Genomic DNA, 24,502 nt, shown 5'->3' on the forward strand with positions numbered 1-24,502 from the left:
CCAATTGTTCTATGTGTCTTTATACTTACCAGTTCTCTAACCAAGTTCCAGGAAGAAAAAAAGTTGCTTTAGGAAACTTGTGCCTCATTGGTAATAGACCCTAGTATATTTAAGTGTCCTTTCTAGGGTGTTTTCTGATATTGTAACATATGAGAATGTTCTAGCAGAGTCCTGTCCACAATCACAAGTGGAGTCACTGTGAATCCTACATGTGGCCAAAAGACATTAAGGAGAAGGCTCTCTATGGTAATTCCTTCTAACCCAGGAAAAACTCATTACTTCATGGGTCCTTAATTTTTACAGGAGCTTTATTGCTTTGAGGATTCTGCCAACAGAAAAGGGTCTTTGCTTGAAAAAGAGGAGGGGGAGAAAAAGGTATTGGTCTGGTTAGAGGAAAATGAAAGAGATTATGGATTCTAACCACTGTCAATGCTGACATTTAAACTATCGTGGTCTTCACAGTTGCATTATGCAGATGGGATAACAATAGTAATCTTTATAATAGCAAGTTATTATCAAGGCCACTGATATCCACAGTTATATTTTTTAAAAAATTAAATGTTTAAAGTGTAAGTTTAGTGTTAACTGGGTGTTATTTCTCTACTATAGTATTCATCTTCTTGAGTTCATATATTTTAGACAAAATAGAATCATAAATATTAGGGAATCATTGAAAGGTCACAAAGATGTTGGAAATTTTTATTTCTTTTTTTTTGCGTGTGTGTTTTGGAAGAGTTATTGGTTTTAAAGAGAAGGAGTCAGTAACTTATTTCAGAACTAGTACTTACCTTTATTTTAAAATCTTGTCTCCAAGTTATGGGTCTCAGCCCAATTTTCCATCAACTTTCCATAAAGTCATCCTACATTAGGAAAGCAGAGAGTCAGTTGCCCTTGTTACCACCCTTTCTTCAGTAATCTCTGGATTCCTTGCTTGATCTCCTGGGTTCTCACCCCATAAACAATGGGGTTTAGGGATGCAGGGATGACATGGTGAAGGACATTGAGCAAAATTGGCACATCAGGAGAGACCTTTCTCTTGACCACATGTGTGAGGACAAAGACCAGAAGAATGGTGCTGAAGAAGAGGATGAGGATGAAATGGGAACCACAAGTGCTGAGGGCTTTGGCCACAGCACCCTCACCCTTGAGTTTTAGCACAGCTCGCAGTATGAGGATGTAAGAGAGGAAAATGAGGATAAGGTCAGATCCCAGTAGAGTCCAGCCTACAGCAAACTGGTAAAGGCGATTGAGGGTGACATCATCACAAGAGAGCCTGGAGACAGACATATTGGCACAGATACAGTTCTCAATGACATTTCTCCCACAGTAATAGAGTTGTGCTGAGAGAATGGGGATGGGCATACATAAGAAGACATTCCTGGCCACAATAAAAATGACAGCCTTGACTACAAATTGGTCAGTGATGATGGATGGGTATCTCAGTGGGTGGCAGATGGCTATATAGCGATCAAAGGCCATTACCATGAATGTACAGGATTCCATGCCTAGAAAGCTATTCATGATATACATCTGAAGGAAGCAAGCAGAGAAGCTGATGGGTCTGAGGTCAAACCAGAAGATGGCCAGGACCTTGGGGATGACAGTGAGGCAGAGCACAATGTCCAGCAGGGAGAGGAGGCTGAGCAGATAGTACATGGGCTCATGCAGGGAGGCCTCCAGGCGGATGGTGATCAGAAGGACAGCATTGGCCCCCATGGCCAGGAGGAAGAGGAGACTGAGGGGCAGAGACAGCCAGAGTTGCCAGCTGGGAGATGTGACAAAACAATTCAGAAGGAAGTCTGAAATTTCACTGGGGTTGGAGTCATTTTGGTGTGCCACCATATTTAGTCATGAATTTTTACAACTTTCTTTTAGTGATCTGTAAAATGGGGATAAAAATCATCTAATGACTCTAAGTACAGGAAGATAAAACAACATTCTTTACATGGACACAACTTGTGGCAATATATCCAGGCCATTGTTATTTGTCTGTTTATCCATAATGCCATGCTAGTTGGGCTACTCCTATTACATTAAACAGTGCAGAGGACTGAGATCATGTGATTTATTATGGACTTGATTTACCCAACTTATGCTTTCAATAGAATTCTTGGGTACTTTCAGATACTTAAGAGGAAAAAATCACTTAGGAAACACTTTGGGGACAAATGAGATTCTCAATTTGTATCCATAAATTTTTCCTGTTTTCTTTTTCACAGCCACATAAACTATCATATCTGCAATTTAACTCTCACAGTATGCCTAGTAGAGCCTGACATAAAAGGGGCACAGATAAATGTTCCTAGTTCCCATGCAATTTGCATTATGTGATTTTAGTTAAATTTATTTTGATTTAATTATAGATTTTTATTCATCATATACTAAAAATAAAGTCAACTTCCACTTTTCCAAAGATGACTTTTATTTGGTAAAGTGGACCCTACCATATAATTGTCCCCCCCATCTACTTCTTAGATAGATATTCATATTTGGAGAATAGGTAATTTCTGGAAGAAACAAGTTTAAAGTGAACGAGCAATTTCACAGTCACAAGGGAGCAATAAGTGTCATTGAACAAGTGAAAATCTTGTGATTGCAATGGTGTAGGGGTGCTAGAGCCCACCTTTCCAGCTTTCCATCCCTTTTTCATGCTCCCTTTCTATCTTGAATATAATGATCCATGTACATGTTTCTCACGCTACAGACAGTAGTTCAATATTGCCACTATTTTCTTTTTATTTAGTCTTTCCCCTGGCATTCCATTAGGTGCCAGGGCCACAAATTAAATAAGAAACACTCTTACTGTGAAGGAGTGAAACTAAAGTAACTCTTGAGGCTGATGGGTACTAATGAGAAGAAACTACATGAACAACGATAATTATATGTGCAAGAGTGATGGCTAACTCTGACCTGAGGGATAGGCTGGAGAAAAAGAATTGTACATAAATTTGTTAAGGAGATCCCAAAGAATGTTGTAGCTTAGCAAAAGTATTAGTCAGGCCTTACAAATCATATAGTTCTTTGTACTTAAGTCTGTTTACTGGGACAGAAATCTCTATTAAGTTGTTATTTGGTGGATTTAGAAGGTCTTTTTCCATTGAGTATTTAAGAACTATCCTGTTTTTTATTTATTTATTTATTTATTTAATTTTATTTTATTTTTTTATTGTTGGTCGTTCAAAACATTACATAGTTCTTAATATATCATATTTCACAGTTTGATTCAAGTGGGTTATGAACTCCCATTTTTACCCTGTATACAGATTGCTGTATCACATCAGTTACACTTCCATTGATTTACATATTGCCATTCTAGTGTCTGATGTATTCTGCTGTCTATTATTTTTGGAACCCTTACTATATCCTGGGAAGTGTGTTCAAATATTCTAGAATTTTATAACATTTAATCATCAATATCTAGTAAAATATATCTTATTATCAAATATATCTTATAAATAAGGAACTGAGAGCTCAAGATCCAGATTGGTAGGCAACCATGTTGTACTGTTCTAATCCTAAGCCCACTTTACACAGAAGATTGGATACAATTAATTTCTAGAACCCATTTAGGCCTTGCAAATAATTCCATGAAAATGTGCTTGCCCATCAATCTTATAAAAAATGAAATATACTTTCCTTGTGATGTAACAAACCATTTAAAAAATGGAATCTTTTAAAGAAGAAATAGTTTGGGGTGGAGTCCGGGTGACAAGGAAGTTGTAATTTTACCATAGACCCCAAACTGTGTGATATTGTCACATTGGTAGAGGCATACCTTTTTCAAGAGATTCAAATAGTACATTTGTCCAGTTATGTATTTCTTTTTCCCCAAATGCCATTCCAATCCTGTCAGCTGTCTCATCTCAGATTCTTCTCAATTGGGAGACTTTTAGTGATACTGGCTGCTCTGCGTGGAGGGAGGATGGACATTCCTTCCCTAGTCTCCCCATTTCACCTCTGCTTCCCCACGCAAGTCTGACAGATGTGGCTCTCCAGCCTGATACATAGAAAATACTTAGAAAATCTACCAAATCTTTTTCCTCTTGCTAATAGTAGAGTATATTAGCAATGACTTAGGCAAGTCCAAAATCAATTTTAAACAAATTGTTTCATTTGTGACTCACAATGGTCTGAAGTAGGTAGGGTAAGTTGACTACTTTAACTGTCTGTCTTTCACTGTGCAAGTTCAGATTCAGTGATATTATGCCTTTTCTATGGTTTAACTGATAGGATTCAAATGTATAAGAAATAGAAGTCCAAGTCAAAAGGAAGGACTGGGAATTCAACCATATTTATGGAGAAGCCTATGGGAAGAAATATGTGGGTTTTTTTTGTTCCTCAATTATTTTTACCCTAGCATGTCATTTCTGAGGGTAATATAAGAAGTATAAGATTATTTTGTCTCCCATCCATTTTCTTCTCTTTCTCTGAACATTTATGCATGTTCTTCACTCATAAATCATCTAAAAAGCTCTGAATGACTTACTCAGCCCTAGAAGTAAAGCACTTGTCCTTTGGCCTCCCTTCCTCTTTTAATCTTGGTTTGCAATCTGGGTTGGTAGGCAACCATGCTCTACTATTCTAATGCTAATCCCACTTTACACAGAAGGTTGGATACAATTAATTTTTAGAACCCTTTTAGGCCTTGCAAATAATTCCATAAAAATATGCTTGCCCATCAATCTTATAAAAAATGAAATATACTTTACCCGGGATGTCACTAATCATTTGCGAGAGTCGGAACTGGTGATGAGGACTAAGAGCTTGTGTTTTCTGTTTCCAGCCAGAGACACCATGAGGAATCCAAGGAAGCTGAAAGACTAAAATCAAATCAAAGTCCTTGAAGCCCAAGCCCTTCCCCAGGCTGCATGACAGGCCCACAGCATGGTACCAGGGAAACCTTGTTTTAAGAAGTGGAAAGGTTGTTGGAGGGATCACCTAGTTGGATAAAACTCAGGCATGCAAGACATCTCTACACATGTAGTTCCAGATACGATTGCATGCAGATAGTGATAGGTAGCTCCTTGCTTTTCTGGGTACAATTTTCTGAATTTGGCAGCAAGAGCTTTTGCCCATTGATTGGGTTGTGCTCAAATTTTCTCAACTACTACTTTCTTACTGCCACCGAGCTGTGGTCTTTGTCCTCTACCTGTGAAGTTACATAGACCAAATGTAATTTCTACCCAATGATCAAAGATTTTTAGAGGCAGATTCTTTGTATTACAACCACTAAATTTCTATATTTGTAGGTGAAATCTCCAAATTTTCTTAGCTGGGTTCCAGATGATGCACTTCCTAGTTCTTCTACCTGCTATTAATCTCCTTTGGATAAACTCCAGCTTTTATATTTCTGGTGCTACAAAGTGCCCAGAGAAGGACAAGGAGAGAAGTTCCAAAAGCAGAGACCCCCCCCACTAGTGCCTCCTTACCTGTTGAGGAGATGGTCTGTATTTCTTGCTTTTCAGACTACTTTAGCAGTACTGACTCAGGAAAGAAAAATAGATCGAGATAGATAGGTGTCTTGTCTTCTGGTTAAACTCAGTACAGCAACCTGTGCTAAGATTCCCTTACAGAAGAGATGAAGCATGGGGTCAGGTTCACAGGAATTGAGATTCTGGTTGCTTCCAGAGGTATCTGCAGATAATTATACTCTAGATGCTCAGGGACACTACCTTTTTTGAACTCCTCTATTCCTCTTCCCCTGGGCCTAAAAGGTCCTCCTAGATTAGGCAGGTGGATGAAAAAATAAAGTGATTTTCTTTCTTTCTCAATGCTCTCCTGGTAATTTAGCCCGATACTGTGCCAAAGGTGGTGCCCTGGGTACAAAGTTTACTTACTCATCTATGGATGTTCATGCTCATTTACATGAGCACATTCAACATCTTTTGCATATTCCAAAAACTCATTCAGAAGTTGTGTGGGCTTCTGGCACATGCTTATTAGATAGGTACAGCCTATTCAATTGAATGAATCAACGTTAACTCCTCATGGCATTTATCATGGAACTTTAAAAATGCCACAAAAATTATAGTGTATACTGCAATTTATTCAGCAGGAATCTTTCAATTTAATGAAGCAAATCCAACTTTTTTTCTTTATGCAGTAATAATCTACCCTTGATGCCATCAATCTACTTTTTCATCTTTGGCAGTTTACCTTGTCTTCTGAATGTCTTCTATGACTCTACTTAATGTTTTTGAATATATGGCATTCAGTTTTAATGATTGAATGTTTTTGTTTTGTAATTTGCTAATTTTGACTGATTAGTTTCCTTCCTCATCCTATTTGTGGTTGTATTTTCTAGTTATGTTCATTTCTAGAAACTTTTTATTGTATATCACACATTTTGGATTTTGGTTAGATACTATATTTAATTTAGTTTTAATTCTGTAAATATTATTAATCTTTTCTCTGAATGCATATAAGTTACTTGGAAACAATTTGACCTTTTTGGGCTCTGTTAGCATAACCAGAACAAATTTTGGTCTAGAACTAGTTTTGATTTACAACAGAAGAAAGATTCCTTTGAGTATTCTGATTGAAGCTTCATGAATTATGTTTTTGTTTTCCTTTGCTGGCTGGTAGAATGGCTATTCTTTAGGCCCATGTGAGAGCTGGATACTCTCTCTTAATCCCTAGGGTACTATAGTTTCTCCCTCTACCTCATGTAGCTTCCTCATTTGTTACACTTATCACTTGAGGATCCTTTGCAGATTGTGACCATTCTCTCTGTGTGCAGCTCTTTCTTCCCCAGAACTATGCCCTGTTAACTTTAGCTTTATTCTTCTTTAAATACTTCCAACTAGACCTCTTCAATTCAGGGACTCCACTGAATTCCACCTGGGGTCCATCCCTCTTCCCTCTCCGTAGCCTAGGAACTGGGTCAAGGCAGCAAATTGGAGCAACTGCCTCACTTGTTTCCTATATTGCAGGGGTCCCTGTTCTCACTTGTATGATGTCTGCTGTATTAGAACCATTTCTTAATATATCTCACTCAGTTTTGATTGCTCTTTTTTCCCAGTTATTAATGTGAATTCAGTTCCTTTTACTCCATCTTGGCCAGAAGCTGAAGTCTATGGGAATTTTAAACTTTACCTTTTATCACCACTTGTTGTGGCTGATCTAAAAGATGATCTCACAAAGTAGCAAGCCAGTCAGGATGCCATATCTTGTGTGATTTCATTATCTTGAATCTGGAAATGGGTTCATTGAAACTGGTTCAGTGAGTGGAATCCCTGCTCTGACACCAGCCATCTGCTCTGTACATATTCTTCCAAGGCAATCTGGTTCCATACCATTGAGCCTCCTCCAGAGAAACATGGACTATAGTTTGGGCATCCAAAGATCCTCCTTCTTCTGCTTCTGCTGTTTCTGGGGTGAGGTGGGGATCAGGAGCTTACAGTGAACTTCTACTCCATTTCATCCTTATGTCCTTTCCTCTCTGTCTTTTGACTTTTTTGATCCTCTTTATGCTAGTTGGTTAATTTCTCCCAGTCACATTCTTTCACCTTCTTCTGTTTCTTCAGTTTTCCCACATTTTTTAATAACAAGGTGTTAGGGAGTTGATCACCTTGCACCATGTAACCCTGAGTTACATTCTAGGACTCCAGGGCATCTACAATAGATAGAGTGCCCAATATGGCTTCTTTACTTATAGGTCTCACTCCTGGGTTAGAATGGCTCAAACAGTAGAATGGCTAGGCATAGGCCTTTCTCTGAGCCTTCATCATATTGCTAACTTGGCCTCCCTCATATCAGAGCTGCCTCAGGGTAGTTGGACAATTTTCTGTCCAAGGGCTCTTCTCTACTTGCTTTCAAACCTGATCCTCAGCCTTCAACCACAAAGCCTTCCAAGTTGCAAGCCAGGCTCTCATCACACCACAACCCCTGTTCTAGGCAGGTGTCTAAAATCATTGTGATGACCTGATGCCTTGTATCCCCATGTTGCCAGACTCTGTCAGGCAAAAATATTCCTGAATCTGACTCAATATTCTTAGCTTATCATAATTTACTCCTTTACTTCCTGCATGTAAAATATATGGCTGAACTTGTGGTAATGATTTCTTTTTTTCTGACTAGTCCCCTTCCTTGTAGCCAAGGATCCAAGGCTAGAATTTGGGCAGGACAGATTTTTGCTTTCATGTCTGCCACTTGACAAGTTGCAAAAATTATTAAAATATTATATTTCTAATTTATTTATTTACTGGAAGAAATAAATGTGAGCATGTTTGTAAAGCCCTTAGAAGTTCTTGTTGGTGGTTCAATGCTGTTGTCTTATTATTATTATTATTATTATTATTATTACTAAACCCTAAAAATAGGCTTCTCAGTATGTTTTTTGGGAAAATGCTAATGAGCAATAAGTAAATGTTTGCTGCTACTCAACTTGGAGCCCATTATTCAAAATTGTCCTTGAATCTTAATCTCAAATCAGTGCCCAGTCTTTGGAGCACATGTACATATAATTGCTGGTTTTGTGTTAATTTTATAAAAAATAATTTCCTTTGCTCAGAGCATCTTAAAAAATTGTTGCCTATGAGCCTCTATAGCCTAGGCTCTTTTCTGAGGACTATTGTCTAGATTCTTGAAATCATCCTCTAATTCCCCTCAAAGTCAGCTCTGCACATATTGGGTAGCTAACTTTTAAAGTCAGACATTCCACAGTCTGTCCGGCTCTTTTCATTTGCTTTTGAAATAAGGATAAACTTAATTTTAAACAATTTGCATACGAATCAAAATCACAATGAAATATTATCCAACTCCAGTTAGAATGACTTATAAAAATAAAAAGTAAAAAAGTCAGTCAAGAATTTAGAGAAGGAAAATCTGATAACTAGTTTGATGGGACCATTCATTAGTAGAGCCATTATAGAAAACAGTATGAAAGTTCCTCAGAAAATTACCACAGGATACAGCAATTTCAACACTGGGTACATATCCAAAGGTGAGGAAATCTGTTTGTTGAAGAGATATTTGCACTCATACGTTTATTGGAGTAGTATTCACAATATCCAAGGTATGAATAAACCAAAATGTTCATTGGTGAGTGGATGGACAGAGCAAAGGTGGTATAAATACACAAAGGAATGTTATTCAGCCATTAAAATCATGACATCCTGTCATTGGCACCAATTTGAGGACATTCATTAAATGAAATAAACCAGGTGCAGAAGACAAATACCGTATACTCTTCCTTAAATGCGAAGATAAAATCATTGGCATAATAGAAACAGAGAGTAGAATGGTAGTTAGCAGAGTCTGGGAAGGGTGGAGGATAGGCGGAGATAGAGGATAATTTACAATTGGACACCTGTACCTTTTAATTAAAAGGTAGAAAGCATAATGTCTAATGATCTCTAGCACAGTAAGTAACTATGGCTGACAGCATTTAATAGTATATTTCAAAATAGCTAGTAGAGAAGGTATTGAATGTTTCCAACACAAAGAAATGATAAATAAGATTTTGGATATATCACTGTGATCTGATCATTAGAAAATCTACACATGTGTTGAAATATCACACTGTACTTCAAAAATATCTTTAATTGTAAGGTGATAATGAATTAAAAAGCTAATTAAAATGTATGCAAGCAAATTGATGTCAAATTTATACTTTTATCTATTTTTATATGTGGGGTTAATCTGTATCTGTTTCTCTTGAAACACTTCTCTGTATTTATGTTCTTCTGTTTTTTTTTCTTGTTTATTTTCTGATTTTGCCATAAGGATAATGTTAATTTTTGAAATGGAATTTGCAAGTTTTTGAATTTTTTAGTTCTGTTAATATAGTATAGGAAACTCAATAATGTATGAATATTCCATGATGAAACCCGCTATTCAGTGTAATTCATATGTAACAATAAAATAATTTTTAAAAAAGCTATATTGGCTTGACATTTATTTGGAAGAGAATATGAAATGATCTTTTGTCATCTTCATTATTTGTTTTGTTATCATTTTAATCCTTTGAGCTCTTCTTTCTGGTATTTCAAACTTTCTATTTAGCAAATTAAGGGCTAAGAATGAGTGCTTCCCTGGTGTATGGGAAGTCCTGGGTTGGATCCCCAGCACTGGGGAAAAAAAGATTTCCTGAACATTTTTTTCTTTGTGTCTTTATTTCATTTCTTCAAATCTTGCTTTCTTCTCTTTCAGTTTACATTATTGTCACCTTAGCCCCATTCTCTGTGTATTTCTGCTCAATGCACCCTGAGTTTCAACCAGGGTCTTATTTCCAATTAAAAGTCAGCTTCATGTTTTTGCAGCTCCTAGAATACCCAACGAATCAATGCTCTTATTTAGCTTCCACACCCTAGTGAGAATAACTTTATGCTCTTGCAGAAGCCACCATTGCAGTCTCTCTCAAAGTTCATCTCAAGGAGGACTGTGAGGCAAAGGTTTTCTCCAATCCTTCAAACCCAGATAGAGCACTTTAAACTAGTCAGGGCTTCAGTCCTCCTGCCTGAGAGTGTCTCTGAGAGGACCACAAAGAGACCCAACTGGGGGACTAGGGACTGTGCACTGGAATTGGATTTAGTAAGGTAAATCTAGAAGCAATGCTAGAAGGCTCAACAATACTACCTTAGTATGTATTCCTTTTTCCCCAAATCTTTTAATATTTTACAAGCTGTGAAGATTTTCACGACAGTATTTTCAAGTTCCTAGGGCTGAATTAATATTATTTTATAACATTTTATGGGACAGGGATATTGATGTTCAAAGAGTTTTCACTGTAATTCTCTGGTCAAACTTCTAAATAAGTCCAGGACCCGAATATATATGTAAAATTTAAGACTGTCAGTTAATTTCTCTGGCCACTGTATTCTGGTTGGTTTACAAGAAATCCCACATCATTTTTCTACTCATAAACTTGACCTTGTGAATGTGAATGGAGAAAATCTCCAGGTGGGAGGAAGTTGTTCAAGGTACTTGTTGCTGCAACAAGTTTTGGCAAAACCTCTTACTCCCTGCAGGAATTTTGAGATACCAGTAGACTTAAACATGAATATTGTTTTGTACGCTTCATGGGTCATAGTAGAGAGATTGTTGTGGAATCTCTATGCTATGCCTTTCAATGGGTGTACTGGAGTTATGGGCAATGGAGGGACACATAATGTGATTGGCTCGTGAATGTCTGAGGAGTTAAATAAAAATGTTCCTGCTATTTATGATCTCATTATTGACTTACTGGGGAAGTTTAACAAAAATATTTTCAGTTTCTACATCTGGTATGATCTCATTATTTCCTTATTGGACTACTGTGGAAGATACTCCTGGGGCTAAATGTCAATGGCTTTTAGGATGAAGCATCATTAGAACTCTCTCTCGTATCTGTTTTGTCCTGACTCCATAGATGACAGGGTTAAGGGCAGGGGGAACAACCACATACAGATTTGCCAAAAGTATGTGGATATAGTGGGGGACATTGTGGCCAAAGCGATGTGTCATGAAGGAAAAGAGGGCTGGCAGGTAGAAGGCCAACATGACACAGACATGGGAGCCACAGGTGCTGAGTGCCTTCATCCGGGTATCCCAGGATGGGAGATGGAAGACTGCTTGGAGAATTTGAATATAGGAAAATCCAATCACTGAAAGGTCAATGAATCCCACTGAGAAAGCAATGAAGCCATAAATAACATTGACCCTAATACTGGCACAAGCTAACTTTGCCAAACCCATGTGTTCACAGTAGGTATGGGGGATAATCCTGACACCACAGAAAGGCAATCTCAGGATGAGAAATATGAAAGGAGTCATAAACACCAAATTCCTAACTATGATGACTATGCCCAGAATGGCTATCACCTTGTTGGTGAGGATCATGGTGTATCTTAGGGGGTTGCAGATGGCAATATAGCGATCTACGGCCATGACTGTCAGCACCACAGATTCCAGGCCAGTGCATATGTGGATGGTGTACATCTGTGTGATGCAGGCACCAAACACAATCTCTCTGAGATTGAACCAGAAAATGCCTAGCATCTTGGGGATGGCAGCTGTGGACAAGCCCAGATCAGTGCAGGCCAACATGGCCAGAAAGTAAAACATTGGTTGATGGAGGCTGCGTTCAGTCTGAATCACAAACAAGATAATGATATTCCCCAGCAGGGCTATCAGATATACTGCAAAGAAAGGAAAGCCGATCCACATGTGCACATCTTCCAACCCTGGGATACCTATCAGAAGAAAGGAGGCCGGGTGGAACTGTGTGCTGTTGATCTGAAGCATGTTGGTGGGAATTGGTTATAGGCACATTTCTAACAGGAGTTTTCGTGCTTCCAGTGACAGACCCTGACTTCTGTCATAGCATGTTGCCTATTTCTTGGAGAAATGGGACTTCCATTCTTTACTTCCATAACACAGCAGAGGAGACCTAGAGAGGGAATATCAAGGACAGTTAACAGATACATTTTCTTTGAAATATTTACCTCATTTGTAGAAAATCCATGTGTAAAATTTGTAAATATAACAACAATCCTGAACTTTCCATCTCTTTTGTCCCGTCAGTCTCTAAGGAAGAAACTGCATATGATATTAAATAAGCAAATACTCACTGTTGATTATAATTACTAATGAGGATGTAAAGAATAACTGAGATTGTGTGTTTGTGTGTGTGTGTGTGTATGTGTGTATAAAATATCATCAGATTATGATATAGTGTTTGTGGGGGAGATGATAACCCAACCTGTCTGGTGGTTTGAGCAATGATATTTTCTTGTAAAATATTCCTGAGAAATTATGAAGAGGCTATCTGTGAGAAAATCCAGAAAAAGTGGAGGATTGGATAACCGATACTTAGATGCAACTAGGGGTTATTATATAATTTCAAGAAAAGAATGTTCCTTCCTAGAACAAAAAAATTGTGTCCTTCACCACATTACGTTCCTTAGCTGAACAGAAAACACTGGATTCACCCAGATAGTTTTCAGAGCCTTTTATAATTTATTCTATCTTTTTCATGACATGTTATGTAAATGGACAATCCCTTCATACTACCTGGGAAGTGGCACTGGCAGTGTCTCTGTCTTTTTAAAGTTAGATCAAGACCTCAATCTGAGAACAGTCTAGTTTATATTAATTTTGTAGCTAGTTTCTGATATAGTGATGGGAAATAATATGTCTAAGTTGGCTGCAGGCTAGTTTACTATAATAATTGAAGATGTCTGGTGCCTTGTGTTCTACTTATGTTTTAATTTCCCCTATGACATGGAGGCAAGCTGTAAAATGATGTGGTGCTTAGGTGTGCATGAGTCTAGGTAGGACATTATTAGAAATTTGACAATGTATATTCTGTGAATGGGTTCTAGGTGGGATTCAGATAGAGACTGGGCTAGCTGTACCTAGAAAGTGACATATCTTTAGACATTCCATGTATAGTTATTGTGTCCCATTGGCTAAGTTTTGGAAATTTCTCTTTATATCCATGTTCAACTTTTTGTTTTTCTAACTATTTTCATTTTTACTGTTATGAAACATCTGACCATCTTTGTTCTTTTGAGCTATTTCCACATGGTCCTATGTGGTTTTTCATTCTTCATACTTCCTTCAATCTAACGCTTCTAGAAAGACCAACCACATGTTTAATTTCTCTATGCTAATTATAAAGATTAAATAAAAATAGAGGTTATGCATCTCAATAATATTAGTTATCTCAATGAAGAAGCTGCAGAAAGAACTTAGCAGAAAAAAACTTAAAGACTAAAGCTAAATAATTTTTCCTTATCAGCAAAATAAGAATGAATAAGTAACACCTAAAATTGGCTGCATTAGGAACACAATGGTAAAAACCAGCAAAAGCAGCAACATTTATATTTCATTTTATACTTTAACAGCTTTCTATGACTTTAAATTCATGTCCTCTTCTGTAATATGCTACAATTCAATCAGATGGTTGTTCTTTTTAACCTTTAGGTTATACTTATTACAAGAACTATATTTTCTAAAGATATTAGCTTTGGAAAAAGGAAATTGAGATGGAGAACGGATAGTAGGGGTAAGGGAAAAAGAACAGAATGAATCTGACCTAACTTTCCAATATACCCATATGAATATATTACAGTGAATTTTACCATTATGCCACAAGATACTAATAAAAAGAATGTAGATGAATGGAAAGATCAGTAGGGTAGAGGAAAGGGAACAGGGGAGGGTGGAGGCAGAGTTCAAGGGTAAGTACTGGCCACTGAATTAGAGCAAACTGTACTCCATGCATTTATAATTCTGTCAAAATAAATTCTAATGTTATGTATAAGTAGGAACCTATTAAATAACTAAAAAGAAAAAAAATTAGCATTGGAAAATTGTATTCTTTCCTTAATGTTTTAAACTAGCTTTGGTGTTAGTATTTGCCCACTAACACCGTCACAGTGAATTAACTCCCAATAACCTCAGTAACATTTTCATAGTTAAACTCGGCAAATGAAAAATTTCTAGTAATTCTCCTATCAATGAAAAAATATTTCTAGGTTTAACGTCTAAAGTAGCCTTTCTCCTCTGTTGGATGTTGAAATAGTTTTTTTTTCCTTTTAATTCAAATTCATTAAAGAAGCAAGTGAAATCTTCATCTTCTGGGGTTGCAAACTATGGCCCCGGGCTTCATCAGCTGCTTACATAATAACTTCCACAGATGTAACATCTTATTTAATAAAGGTCATTTCAACTTGATCATCTCCACTCTGAAACCATTCCTCTTCCATTTTCCTCTACCGTACTTAATGGTGTGATACACACATTGTCCCAGGAAAGAATCCCTTGAGTCATCCTCAGTACTTTCCTCTTCTCTACATTCCCTCACTCTTCAGTTCTAAACACTCATCAATTCTTCATTCAAGTGCACTTGAATACTAGGTAATCACTGGGTACACAGTATCAATGTTCCAGGAGCTAGACAGACTGGTCCTGCTCTTGTAGGTCAAATAGGTTAGTGAGGAGGACCAACACTGATCAGATCATTTAAGTAAAGTGGCAACTGGATTACAAAGAGGAGTTGCTATACACTAGAGGCTTAACTAAACTGGTCATTACTTTTGGGGAATGATTTCTTGAGGAGCTTTGGCTAAATTGACAGCAGAAGGATGAGAATGGATACATGGAAGGGTGAGTTGGAGAGAAAAAAAATTCTAGTTTATGGAAAAGAATAGAAAAAAGATTTGAGTGGTGAGGAATGACATGGCAAAGATGAAGGAATGGAAAATCAGCGTGAACCTGGCTGAGAAAGAAGGCACAGAATAGATGAGATGAGAGTGAGTAGAAAACCAGAATGTAGGTTCTTGTGGTTAATCCAAGAAGTTTTATGTTGTATTAGGAACAATGGAAAAGAATGTAAGCTTTAAGCTTCAGTAACATGATTCAACTGCAATTCAAAAACCATAATCTGCTTGCACTGAGAAAGTGTATTAAAGCAAGTATGAACACATGTAGCCAAATCAGTTACATGTTTATCACTGACATCGGATTGGAGATGATATTATGGTGTACCCTGCTGCTAGTGATGGAGGTTGTCTAGAGCAGGTCAATTTAAAAATAATTTAGTAGGCTTAATCTTCAGAGACTACTATTCAATCAGTTTTTCTTTCTGTTACTGATACTGAGATAACAGGATATCTTTTACCACAACTCCCCCTAATTCATTTCTTTTCACCAATATTTCTTCATATTTTTCATTTTTGAAAAGCATCTAATTGATCAACATATGAACCTTAATTATTAATGAGATTAATCATTGAGATTCGGAAGCAGTGATTCACATGCTATGAGAAGGGAGAAGGGAGCAGAACTCTGTGTGGGGCTAAGGGAAAGGATTTGAGGATATGTATAGATACATCCTCAAAAATTTATATATGTATATATATATATATATTCTATATTTATATGTATATATATTTTATAAATCCCGTTGACTCCTTGTGACAGCACTTAGAATGAGTGGGTGGGAGTTGATGTTAATTTCACATGGATTTATTTATTATATTGTTTTTAATATGCAATACAGCTCATGTGTCAACGTCCTAAAACCTTATAAACTGTTACATGTTCTAGCTGCTTGTAGTCACTTAAGTCTCCCAACTTCTATATTCAGAATTCTCTGCAAACTTAATCACTACTACCATTTTCTGACCCCATCAGGTATATTACAGATGTTTCCATAAGAGAAACGTTTATAGCATGCTGTGGCAGGTGCTGCTCCAAATGCAGGTGTGCACCAGCCATTTAATCAAAGTCCTCAAATTCATGGGGCTTAAATCCTAGCATTGCAGTTATTTTGCTTCCTGGTCTCAAACAAGATTTCCGCAGTCATTAGAATCCTCTTATTTATTAATATTCTTTCTAAAATTTCTTTGATATTCTAAATATATGACAAATTCAGAATATTTAATAAGGTTAGCAGCAGCAGAATAAAATAAAATAAAATAAAGTTCTACTATGTCACTACTTCTTTGCAAACTGATACCATAATTGTGACTACTACTAATGCAATAATTTTCACCTTTTATATACTTTGTAGTTTTTTCTTTTTAATATGCACTTTCATGCATGTTGTCTAAGGTTTTCTCCACCATAACTTTCTGAGGCTCTCTTCCCCTTTCAGACATTCAATTCCCCAGTTCAGCTATGTTGAACTCTTCCTAATGACTGGCTTCCATCCTCAGAGGCAGAATATTTAATAACCTCTCTACCCAGGCTTAAAGGCTTCCCATCCTGCAACCCATCGTTCTCCATTTTTGAATATGCAAAAAATCTTCTCCTGGAATGACCGACTACTAAAAGCTTCTCTTCTGAGTGACAAAATGAAAGGATTTAGAGAAAAAAAAAACATCAATCATGACAACTGGCGGATTACAATGAGTGTTCTCATATAACAGCATCTGTTCAAATGTTTGTGTCTACATATATGCTCCTGCATTTGCTAAAACTGGATTGCTTGTTTGTCACTTTGCATGTTTTGCTGTGTGCTTCTGTGTAGTGTCTGCCTTGTGGCAATTGATCTAGATTATTCTCAACATGACTCCTCTCTCTCTTCCTGCAGACCTTGGAAATGGCCCTTCATAGAAGCACTGGCTGATTCACTGGAGCTCTATCACTCCTGGGATCACTTTGGTTATTGTCACTGGAGCCCTCTTTCAACAAAACCAGGGGATCTGACTCACCTACTTCTGCCCAGCATCTGAGAAGTCATTCCTCAAGGACTGGATGACACAGACTGCAAACTAAATGTGACTGAGTTCTCACAAGCCAGGACCAAGAAATTTGACAGCCACTCTAGTCCCCTGGGAAAAGCCTTCACAAGCAGGTGGTGTCTCTGGACCTAGGATAGAGCTTTTCATATCCCAGAGGACAGAGCTCTGTTTTCTAGTCAGATACTCTGGTTCCCAGTCACTTGCTATCTGTGCAACCTCTAGTGAATATTCTCTCCTAAACAGGTCCCAAAAGTCTAGTCAGAAATGGTGGAATAGTGGCCTCACATCAACACCTTAAATCCCAAAGTGTCACTCAATGAACAGTTACTTTTGGCAGAGAGTCAGCACAGGCAAAAAAAGAGCACTGTAGAAAACCCAGAAGCTCCTCAAAGTTAACTCAGAAATATAGATAAGTAGCAGAGATATGATTCTAACTAGTTTCCAACCTTGAACTATATATATCTCAAGGTTTATAACTGAAGAATTATATTACATGATTTCTGTGAGCATTTATTGAACCTAACTCTCTATATGTTATTAATTTAGAGAAACATAAAAATAAATATATACTTATATAAAGGGAAAAAGTTTAGAGAACAGATTAAAAACATAACTTCTGATCCACTAATTTTTTTCTACGATTTTGATCTACTTAATGTGACATTCTAAGTCCTAGTTTTGGTTTACTCACATGGAAAATGATAAAATATTGTGTCAACGTATAGGATTTCTGTAACTATATAATAATGTAATTCTTGCAAAGTTCTAAGAAACTATTAGGCATTTATTGATAAACAAACACTGGCAATTTTTATAATTTTTAACAACCTTATCTTTGCAATTAACACTTGGAAATCAGAGATAGTTTATGATTACTTTAACTTTAGACCTATTTTCTGTAATTTGATAGTTGATAAAACATTTCTTAACCTCTCTACAACTAGTGCTTCTCTGTAAAACACCCGGGAGTCATAAAAATGACAATATACATAATTTTTCTAACAAGTGAAAGAATTTATGTGGCTAGAGTAGCAGTGTGTTTGAAAACAGATCCATACACTTATTGAAATGAACATCATTCTTATTACTTATATCAAATAGAATTTATTGGTTTTCAAAACCAGGTTAAATATCAGATGGACCAATAGCAGTTACCTTTTTAGTTTACTAGATTGCTCATGTAAAGGACCCTCATTTATTCCTTCAAGAAATGCATTTAGTTTGACCACTAGATGTCAGTAATGCTCATATGCCAAACTGAAGCTCCTTGATTAATTGAGTCTACATTTGTTGAATTTCTGCTGAGACAATATAATAATTAGATGTTAAATAAAATAAATAATAATAATAATAAAAATGGATAATAAATTAAAGCTAAATTAATAATTTTTTGTCTTTTGAGGAATATGGATATGTAATCATCAAATCACCTACAGTTTTTAAAAAAATAATGTGAATTTTTCTGTGAGCTATCATGCTAACTGCAAACTTTGAAGGTATTTTAGGCATATCTTTGCTTGCATATCTCCAAGGTTAAAACAATCTTATCCTGAGGAAGCACTTATTTCTTATGCAATACAGTAATGTGAGGCAGGAAAGAGGAAGTACTGGGGATTGCAATGGATTAAACTGTGTTATATGCTTTTATGAATCTGTCAAAATGAACACCACTACTTTGAATAACTATGATGAACAAACGAATATAAAAGACATAGGTAGCTTTTCCTGATTATTTATATATTATTTATAAAGTTTGATAATATCACAATACATTATTATCTTCATTTGTTTAAATTACAACATTCATCAAAGCTTGAGAAAGTGCAATGTTTCCTTCAATATCTGTGAATATTCTAACAGGAAAGGATACTCTTAACATGTCAATTGTTTCTTCACACCACTTTGGACCTTGTATAATTAATTCTATAAAATTGTGTGAGAAATCTAGGAGTATAAGCAGGTAATATGTGTGGTGATTACAAGGTTTGTTTCATTTTTTCCCATGTCAACCTCAGTGCAAACATACTAGATTTGAATTCAAAGTGTATTAGTGTAAATGATTTTTTAAATTAACATCACTTTAGTTAACTCTTGGATTATCTAAAATAATGCAAAACTATTCTAACAACTCAGAACAAAAAGGGACACAGTATCTGGTATTAGAGATAAAAATCCTGAAATAAAGAGCAAAGAAGTAATTGAAAAGGGAATATGTAAAAACTCTGGCCTTCAAGTCTGTTTTCCTTCAGCTCTTCATGTATTTGGGCCAGTGTGCTGACTGTGACCTCCTTTGTCTCTCCAGGTATACTCTGTACTCTGCTGAGGACTCAGGACTACATACTTCAGTGATAGTTTCCTCTGATTGATGGCATCAGGTTGGATTCTGAAAAGGGAACATGCCAACAGGAGGGCAGCCGGAGACTGTGGGTTAAGATATTTGTTCTGGTTCTGCCTGCTCCCTCACTGCCAGTGTCCTTAGTGTCCCCATGGACCTCACAATCAATCTCAATTCCTGACATTTAGGTTTTTCCATAATGCTCTCTTCAGCTCTAGATTCCAGGAACTCCTGCCCCTCTTCCAGTGAGGAGCTGTTAATATCCTACAATTACTGTCCCTAATGTTCTTTGTGGTTTCCCTAAAATGCTCACATACTTGGGCAAGTTTAAAGGGCTCAACTTGAATTTGTCAACTTTTTTTTTTCTCCTGGAGACTTGATTAATACTTACAAATAATAATTAGATGTTAAATAAAATAAATAATAATAATAATATTAACCTTTTCCTGTAGATTCCAATATTTAAACTTGATTAATCAATCAATTAATTAAATTTTAGTGCTAATTAAAGTGGTGCTTAACAATTGAGCCATATCTCTAGTCCCTTTTTATTTTTTATTATGAGACAGGGTCTCACTAAGTTGGTTTGGCCTCACTAAGTTGCTGAGGCTCGCTTTGAACTTGGGATACTCCTGCCTCAGTTTCACAAGCCACTAGGTTTACAGGCACTTGCCATCATGCCTGGCTCAAAGTTTCTTTTAGTGCTTCATTGGTGTTGACCACAAATACCAGGCTTAATCATAGCATTCTTTTTTTATTATTTATATATGACAGCAGAATGCATTACAATTCTTATTACACATATAGAGCACAATTTTTCATATCTCTGGTTGTATACATAGTATATTAACACCAATTCGTGTCTTCATACCTGTACTGTAGATAATAGTGATCATCACGTTCCACCATCATTTCTAACCCCCTGCCCCCTCCCTTCCCCTCCTACCCCTCTGTCCCATCTAGAGTTTTTCTGTTCCTCCCATGCTACCTCTCAAAAAAAATGATCATTTTTACTGTTCATGTTAATTTTTTGTTAGGAACTTTATAGCATAACTGTAGAAAAACATCTTTCAACCATTTGAACTATTTAGACCCTGATTTTTGCATTTCTAGGTGATCTGTTTTAATGTTGAATGTAATGCTTCTGTTCGAATAGTGCCACCAGCTGGAGTAGGGGGAGATGTGCTGTGGGGCAGGGTGGGATTAACATTTTTATACATACACAGAGAGTCAATCAGGACATAGATTGAAAGTACATGGTGGCATTGCAGAGTAATGATCTCAAAGACTTTGCAGTAGCATGGCATCCCTGGGTTCAATCCTTGGTACATTAAAAAAACAAACAAAACAACAACAACAACAACAACAAAAACACACTAATGCAGCCACTTCTGTGCAAATGCCTGTTATGTAGGGGTTGGAATGACCACTCTGAGTCCTGGTGCCTCGGTTGTGGGATGGTAATGTCTTCTGTTCTCTCTGCCATCCTGAGCATTAAAGATAGAAGGCAGTGTTTGCTTTTGGACAACAGATGGGTGAGATACAACATGCAGCCCTAACATATAGCTTGAGCCCAAGGTTCAACCATGAAACTTTGGTAAACCAGAATCCTGAGTACATCTTAGGTCTGATCTAAGAATCACGTTTCACCATCCACACCATATTAGCACATCAACACCCTTACGGTGGCCTAATCTTGTGTGATTTCATGAAAGAAAACTATGCTATTCAGAGGGAATCTCATCTGTTCACCAAACCACTATTTGAAACCAAGTCCCAGCTATGAGGCCCCAGGACAGCCCAATAGGTATAAGTCACAGTGCTTCTTAGGGAAAATGAGTAACTCCACAAGCTGGTGGTTTCAGGAAGAAGATAGTAACAGAGTTCTCTGCAGATGAGAATTGGACTTCTATGTTTGATTCAGGGTCAGGGCATACAACTCAGAGAGCTTTGTTGTTATCATGCACCAGATGTGGACTTCTAAAATTTTGAGGAAGCTACTCCAAAGCACAAAAAGTTTTCCTGATAAGGAAACCCAGACCAGGGACTCTGCTTAGCTTGATCTAAGCATTTTCTTTCTTTTCCCCCTGGTATACTAGGAATTAAATTCAATGCTTTGCTTATGCTAGACAGATTCTCTATCCTCTGCTATATCCTCAGGTGTTAATTTGGTATTGCAGTTTGATTATGAACCACTTCAGAGCTAGAATTACTATGTGCTTCAATCCACACTGTATGTAGTATTATGTTTAAGCTTTTCCCATTTCCATAAATACATTTAACTGGAAAATTGACTTACGCATGCTACAGACTTCTTAATACCACTGAAAGAAGAAATCCTTTTATCTAGCATGTTTGTGTGTGTGTGTTACAGATATCAATCAGTATGCTTACAACTCAGTACTGTGGACCACAGTGAGAAAGACAAGATCAAGTTCAGTCACTGTTTATTAGTGATCTATTGCTCCCACACAGAAATTCTGGAGTCTTGCTCTTCATTATCAACACTAACTCTAGGCTACTTTTTGTTTCACATTTTTCTAGATATCTCCACCTGAGGCCCATGGTGTGACCTCACATAGTTATATAGAATATTTTTTACTCAAATCTTCTATAAGAGTTAAGAATTTCTGGACAAAAGAATTTATCTGAATGATCTTCCTTCTCTTGTATGTGAAAATGATATTAAAAATGAGTGTGATATTTTCTCTTTTATGTACATTAGCTCTTGTGTTTCTTTGGACCTCAGCCTTTTTACTCATATCTTGCAGTCATAGAAAATGTTTCCAAAGTACAGGACATGAAGGACACTTCTGAGTTTTAAGCGAGAGTTTTATAGTAAGTCACAAATTTCAGTTCAGCGCTCCTTTGACTTATTTTAAAGCAAAGACACCATCCTCGAATCTAGAGTATGGAAAAAAAACTGAATATTGGAAATCAGAGTAAGAATAAGACAGAACATTAAAATGAAAATGAATCAAAGACTTTAGAGAAGAAGATAAAATTTGGTATCTCTGTAAAGGGTAGAAAATTGGAGCATTAGATGTTTTCATCCAGACATTGCCATTATTCCATGGACTGAACCTTATTTCTTCATCTAAAATATTATTAAATCTGTTCTCCTCTAGGATCCATGTTTACCGCATGAGAAGATATTTGAAGAGATGGAGAGAGTCCTACTTCAAGGCTACTGAAACCTCCAGCATTTTCTCTATTATTCTTTTTTACTTTTGTCCAGATATGGGAAGGAATGGACAGCAAAATAAGTTTTGCTGTCAATACTAAAATACTTCAAATCAGAATGAAAGATGTAAACCCTAAGCGGGTGGTATAAAATATTTACTATGGAGCTAGATTATTATAACTTGAATTGCATATAAATATGTTTACCCGAATTTTATATAGAATTAATCTTTTTGTACAAATATCTTTACAACATGCTCTCGGATCTGCTTGGTCCTAACACCATAAATGACAGGGTTAAGGGCAGGCGGGATGACCGCATATAGATTAGCCAAAAGAATATGGATGTACTGGGGAATGTTATGGCCAAAGCGATGAGTCATAAAAGAAAAAAAAGGCTGGTGTGTAAAAGCACAGCATGACACACACATGGGAACCACAAGTATTGAGAGCCTTCAGTCGTGCATCTTGAGAGGGAAGACGGAAGACAGCTTGGAGGATAAGTACATAGGAAGAGGCAATCAGGATCACATCCACAATAATATTAGAAATCACCATAAGCCCATAGATTATGTTGACCTTAATGGGGGCACAGGCCAGTCGGGCAAGACCCATGTGCTCACAGTATGTATGAGGCATGATGTGATTCCCACAGAAGGGCAGTCGCAAAATGAGAAATACAAATGGGGTTACAAGAATTAAATATCTTCCAATGACTACAAAGACTAGAATGCTGACGGTTTTATTGGTGAGGATCGCCTTGTACTGGAGAGGATTGCAGATGGCAACAAAGCGGTCATAAGCCATGACCACCAGCAAAACAGTCTCCATGCCAGTGAACATGTGGATGAAGAACATCTGAGCAAGGCAACCCCCAAAACTGATCTCTTGGAGACTGAACCAGAAGATGCCCAGCATTTTGGGGATGGTGGATGTAGACAGACCCAGATCAATCATGGACAACATGGCCAGGAAGTAGAACATAGGCTGATGAAGACTGTGCTCAGTCTTGATCACATAGAGAATGGTGATGTTCCCCACAAGGGAGGTCAGGTACACAATGCAGAAGGGGAAAGCAATCCAGATGTGTATAGTTTCCAGTCCTGGTATTCCTAGCAGGATAAAAAAGGGAGGATGGAACTGGGTATTATTGATGGATGGCTTTATCATAGAAAGTGTCAACGAATTCCTATCAAGTAAAAGCATCCTTGCTTTCAGTAGAATCTTCTCTTTTCAAGGTCCTGGAGAGACAGGAAAACATCAGTCAGTGTGCTGGATGGAATGATATGTGTTAATTTACACACATGTGGGATTTGTTCCTTTCAAAGGTAATTGAATGTCACACAACATGGATATTGTTCTGAGATCTATCCCAGGTAATATTGTCCATGGTTTTATTTTTTCCTAATTCATGAGTTCTTTGAGGAAATATTTTACAATGTAGTGTATGTTCACGTTTTATGGCATTCCCTTCCATCCATTACCTTGAGGAAATCACCATATCCAATGTTTCTTAAATTGTCTAGAATTAAAAAGTCCAATCAGTAGGGTAGGGAAAGGGACCAGGGGAAAGAATGAGCCATGAAGAGAAAGGGGTGGTACTGGGGAATAAAATGGACTAAATTATACAGTTATATTGGGTACACATACAAATATGTAACAAAGAATCCCACTGTTACTAAAATTATAATGTACCAGTATAAGGAAAACAAAGAAAAATTTTTAAAAAGTCTACAACAGGTGAAAAATAAAATAAAAAGTTCTGAATTACAGTAAGAATTGCTGCTGTATACCAATCAGATCTCTGTCT

At 36.9% G+C, this 24,502-nt stretch overlaps 2 protein-coding genes and 1 pseudogene across 2 annotated transcripts; all 3 read right to left on the minus strand.

Annotated features, from left to right (window-relative positions):
- Positions 1–894: 894 nt before the first annotated feature.
- LOC113177730 (olfactory receptor 56A3) lies at positions 895–1,842 on the minus strand. Its single transcript, XM_026382254.2, has one exon. The coding sequence runs from the start codon at positions 1,840–1,842 to the stop codon at positions 895–897; it is 948 nt and encodes a 315-aa protein (XP_026238039.2).
- A 9,441-nt stretch (positions 1,843–11,283) lies between these two features.
- On the minus strand, positions 11,284–12,225 carry LOC113177731 (olfactory receptor 52E5). The gene has a single exon (XM_026382255.2). It carries the CDS (start codon positions 12,223–12,225, stop codon positions 11,284–11,286), a length of 942 nt encoding a protein of 313 aa, XP_026238040.2.
- Positions 12,226–22,916: 10,691 nt separating this feature from the next.
- Positions 22,917–23,862, minus strand: LOC144254432 (olfactory receptor 52E4-like; annotated as a pseudogene).
- Positions 23,863–24,502: the final 640 nt, after the last annotated feature.

Source organism: Urocitellus parryii, chromosome 4, assembly GCF_045843805.1.
Source record: "Urocitellus parryii isolate mUroPar1 chromosome 4, mUroPar1.hap1, whole genome shotgun sequence".
Taxonomy (NCBI): Eukaryota; Metazoa; Chordata; class Mammalia; order Rodentia; family Sciuridae; genus Urocitellus; species Urocitellus parryii.

Bases quoted from the DNA above. Each gene is read 5' to 3' on its own strand.
- LOC113177731 (XM_026382255.2), bottom strand. From the start codon at position 12,225: ATGCTTCAGATCAACAGCACACAGTTCCACCCGGCCTCCTTTCTTCTG.
- LOC113177730 (XM_026382254.2), bottom strand. From the start codon at position 1,842: ATGGTGGCACACCAAAATGACTCCAACCCCAGTGAAATTTCAGACTTC.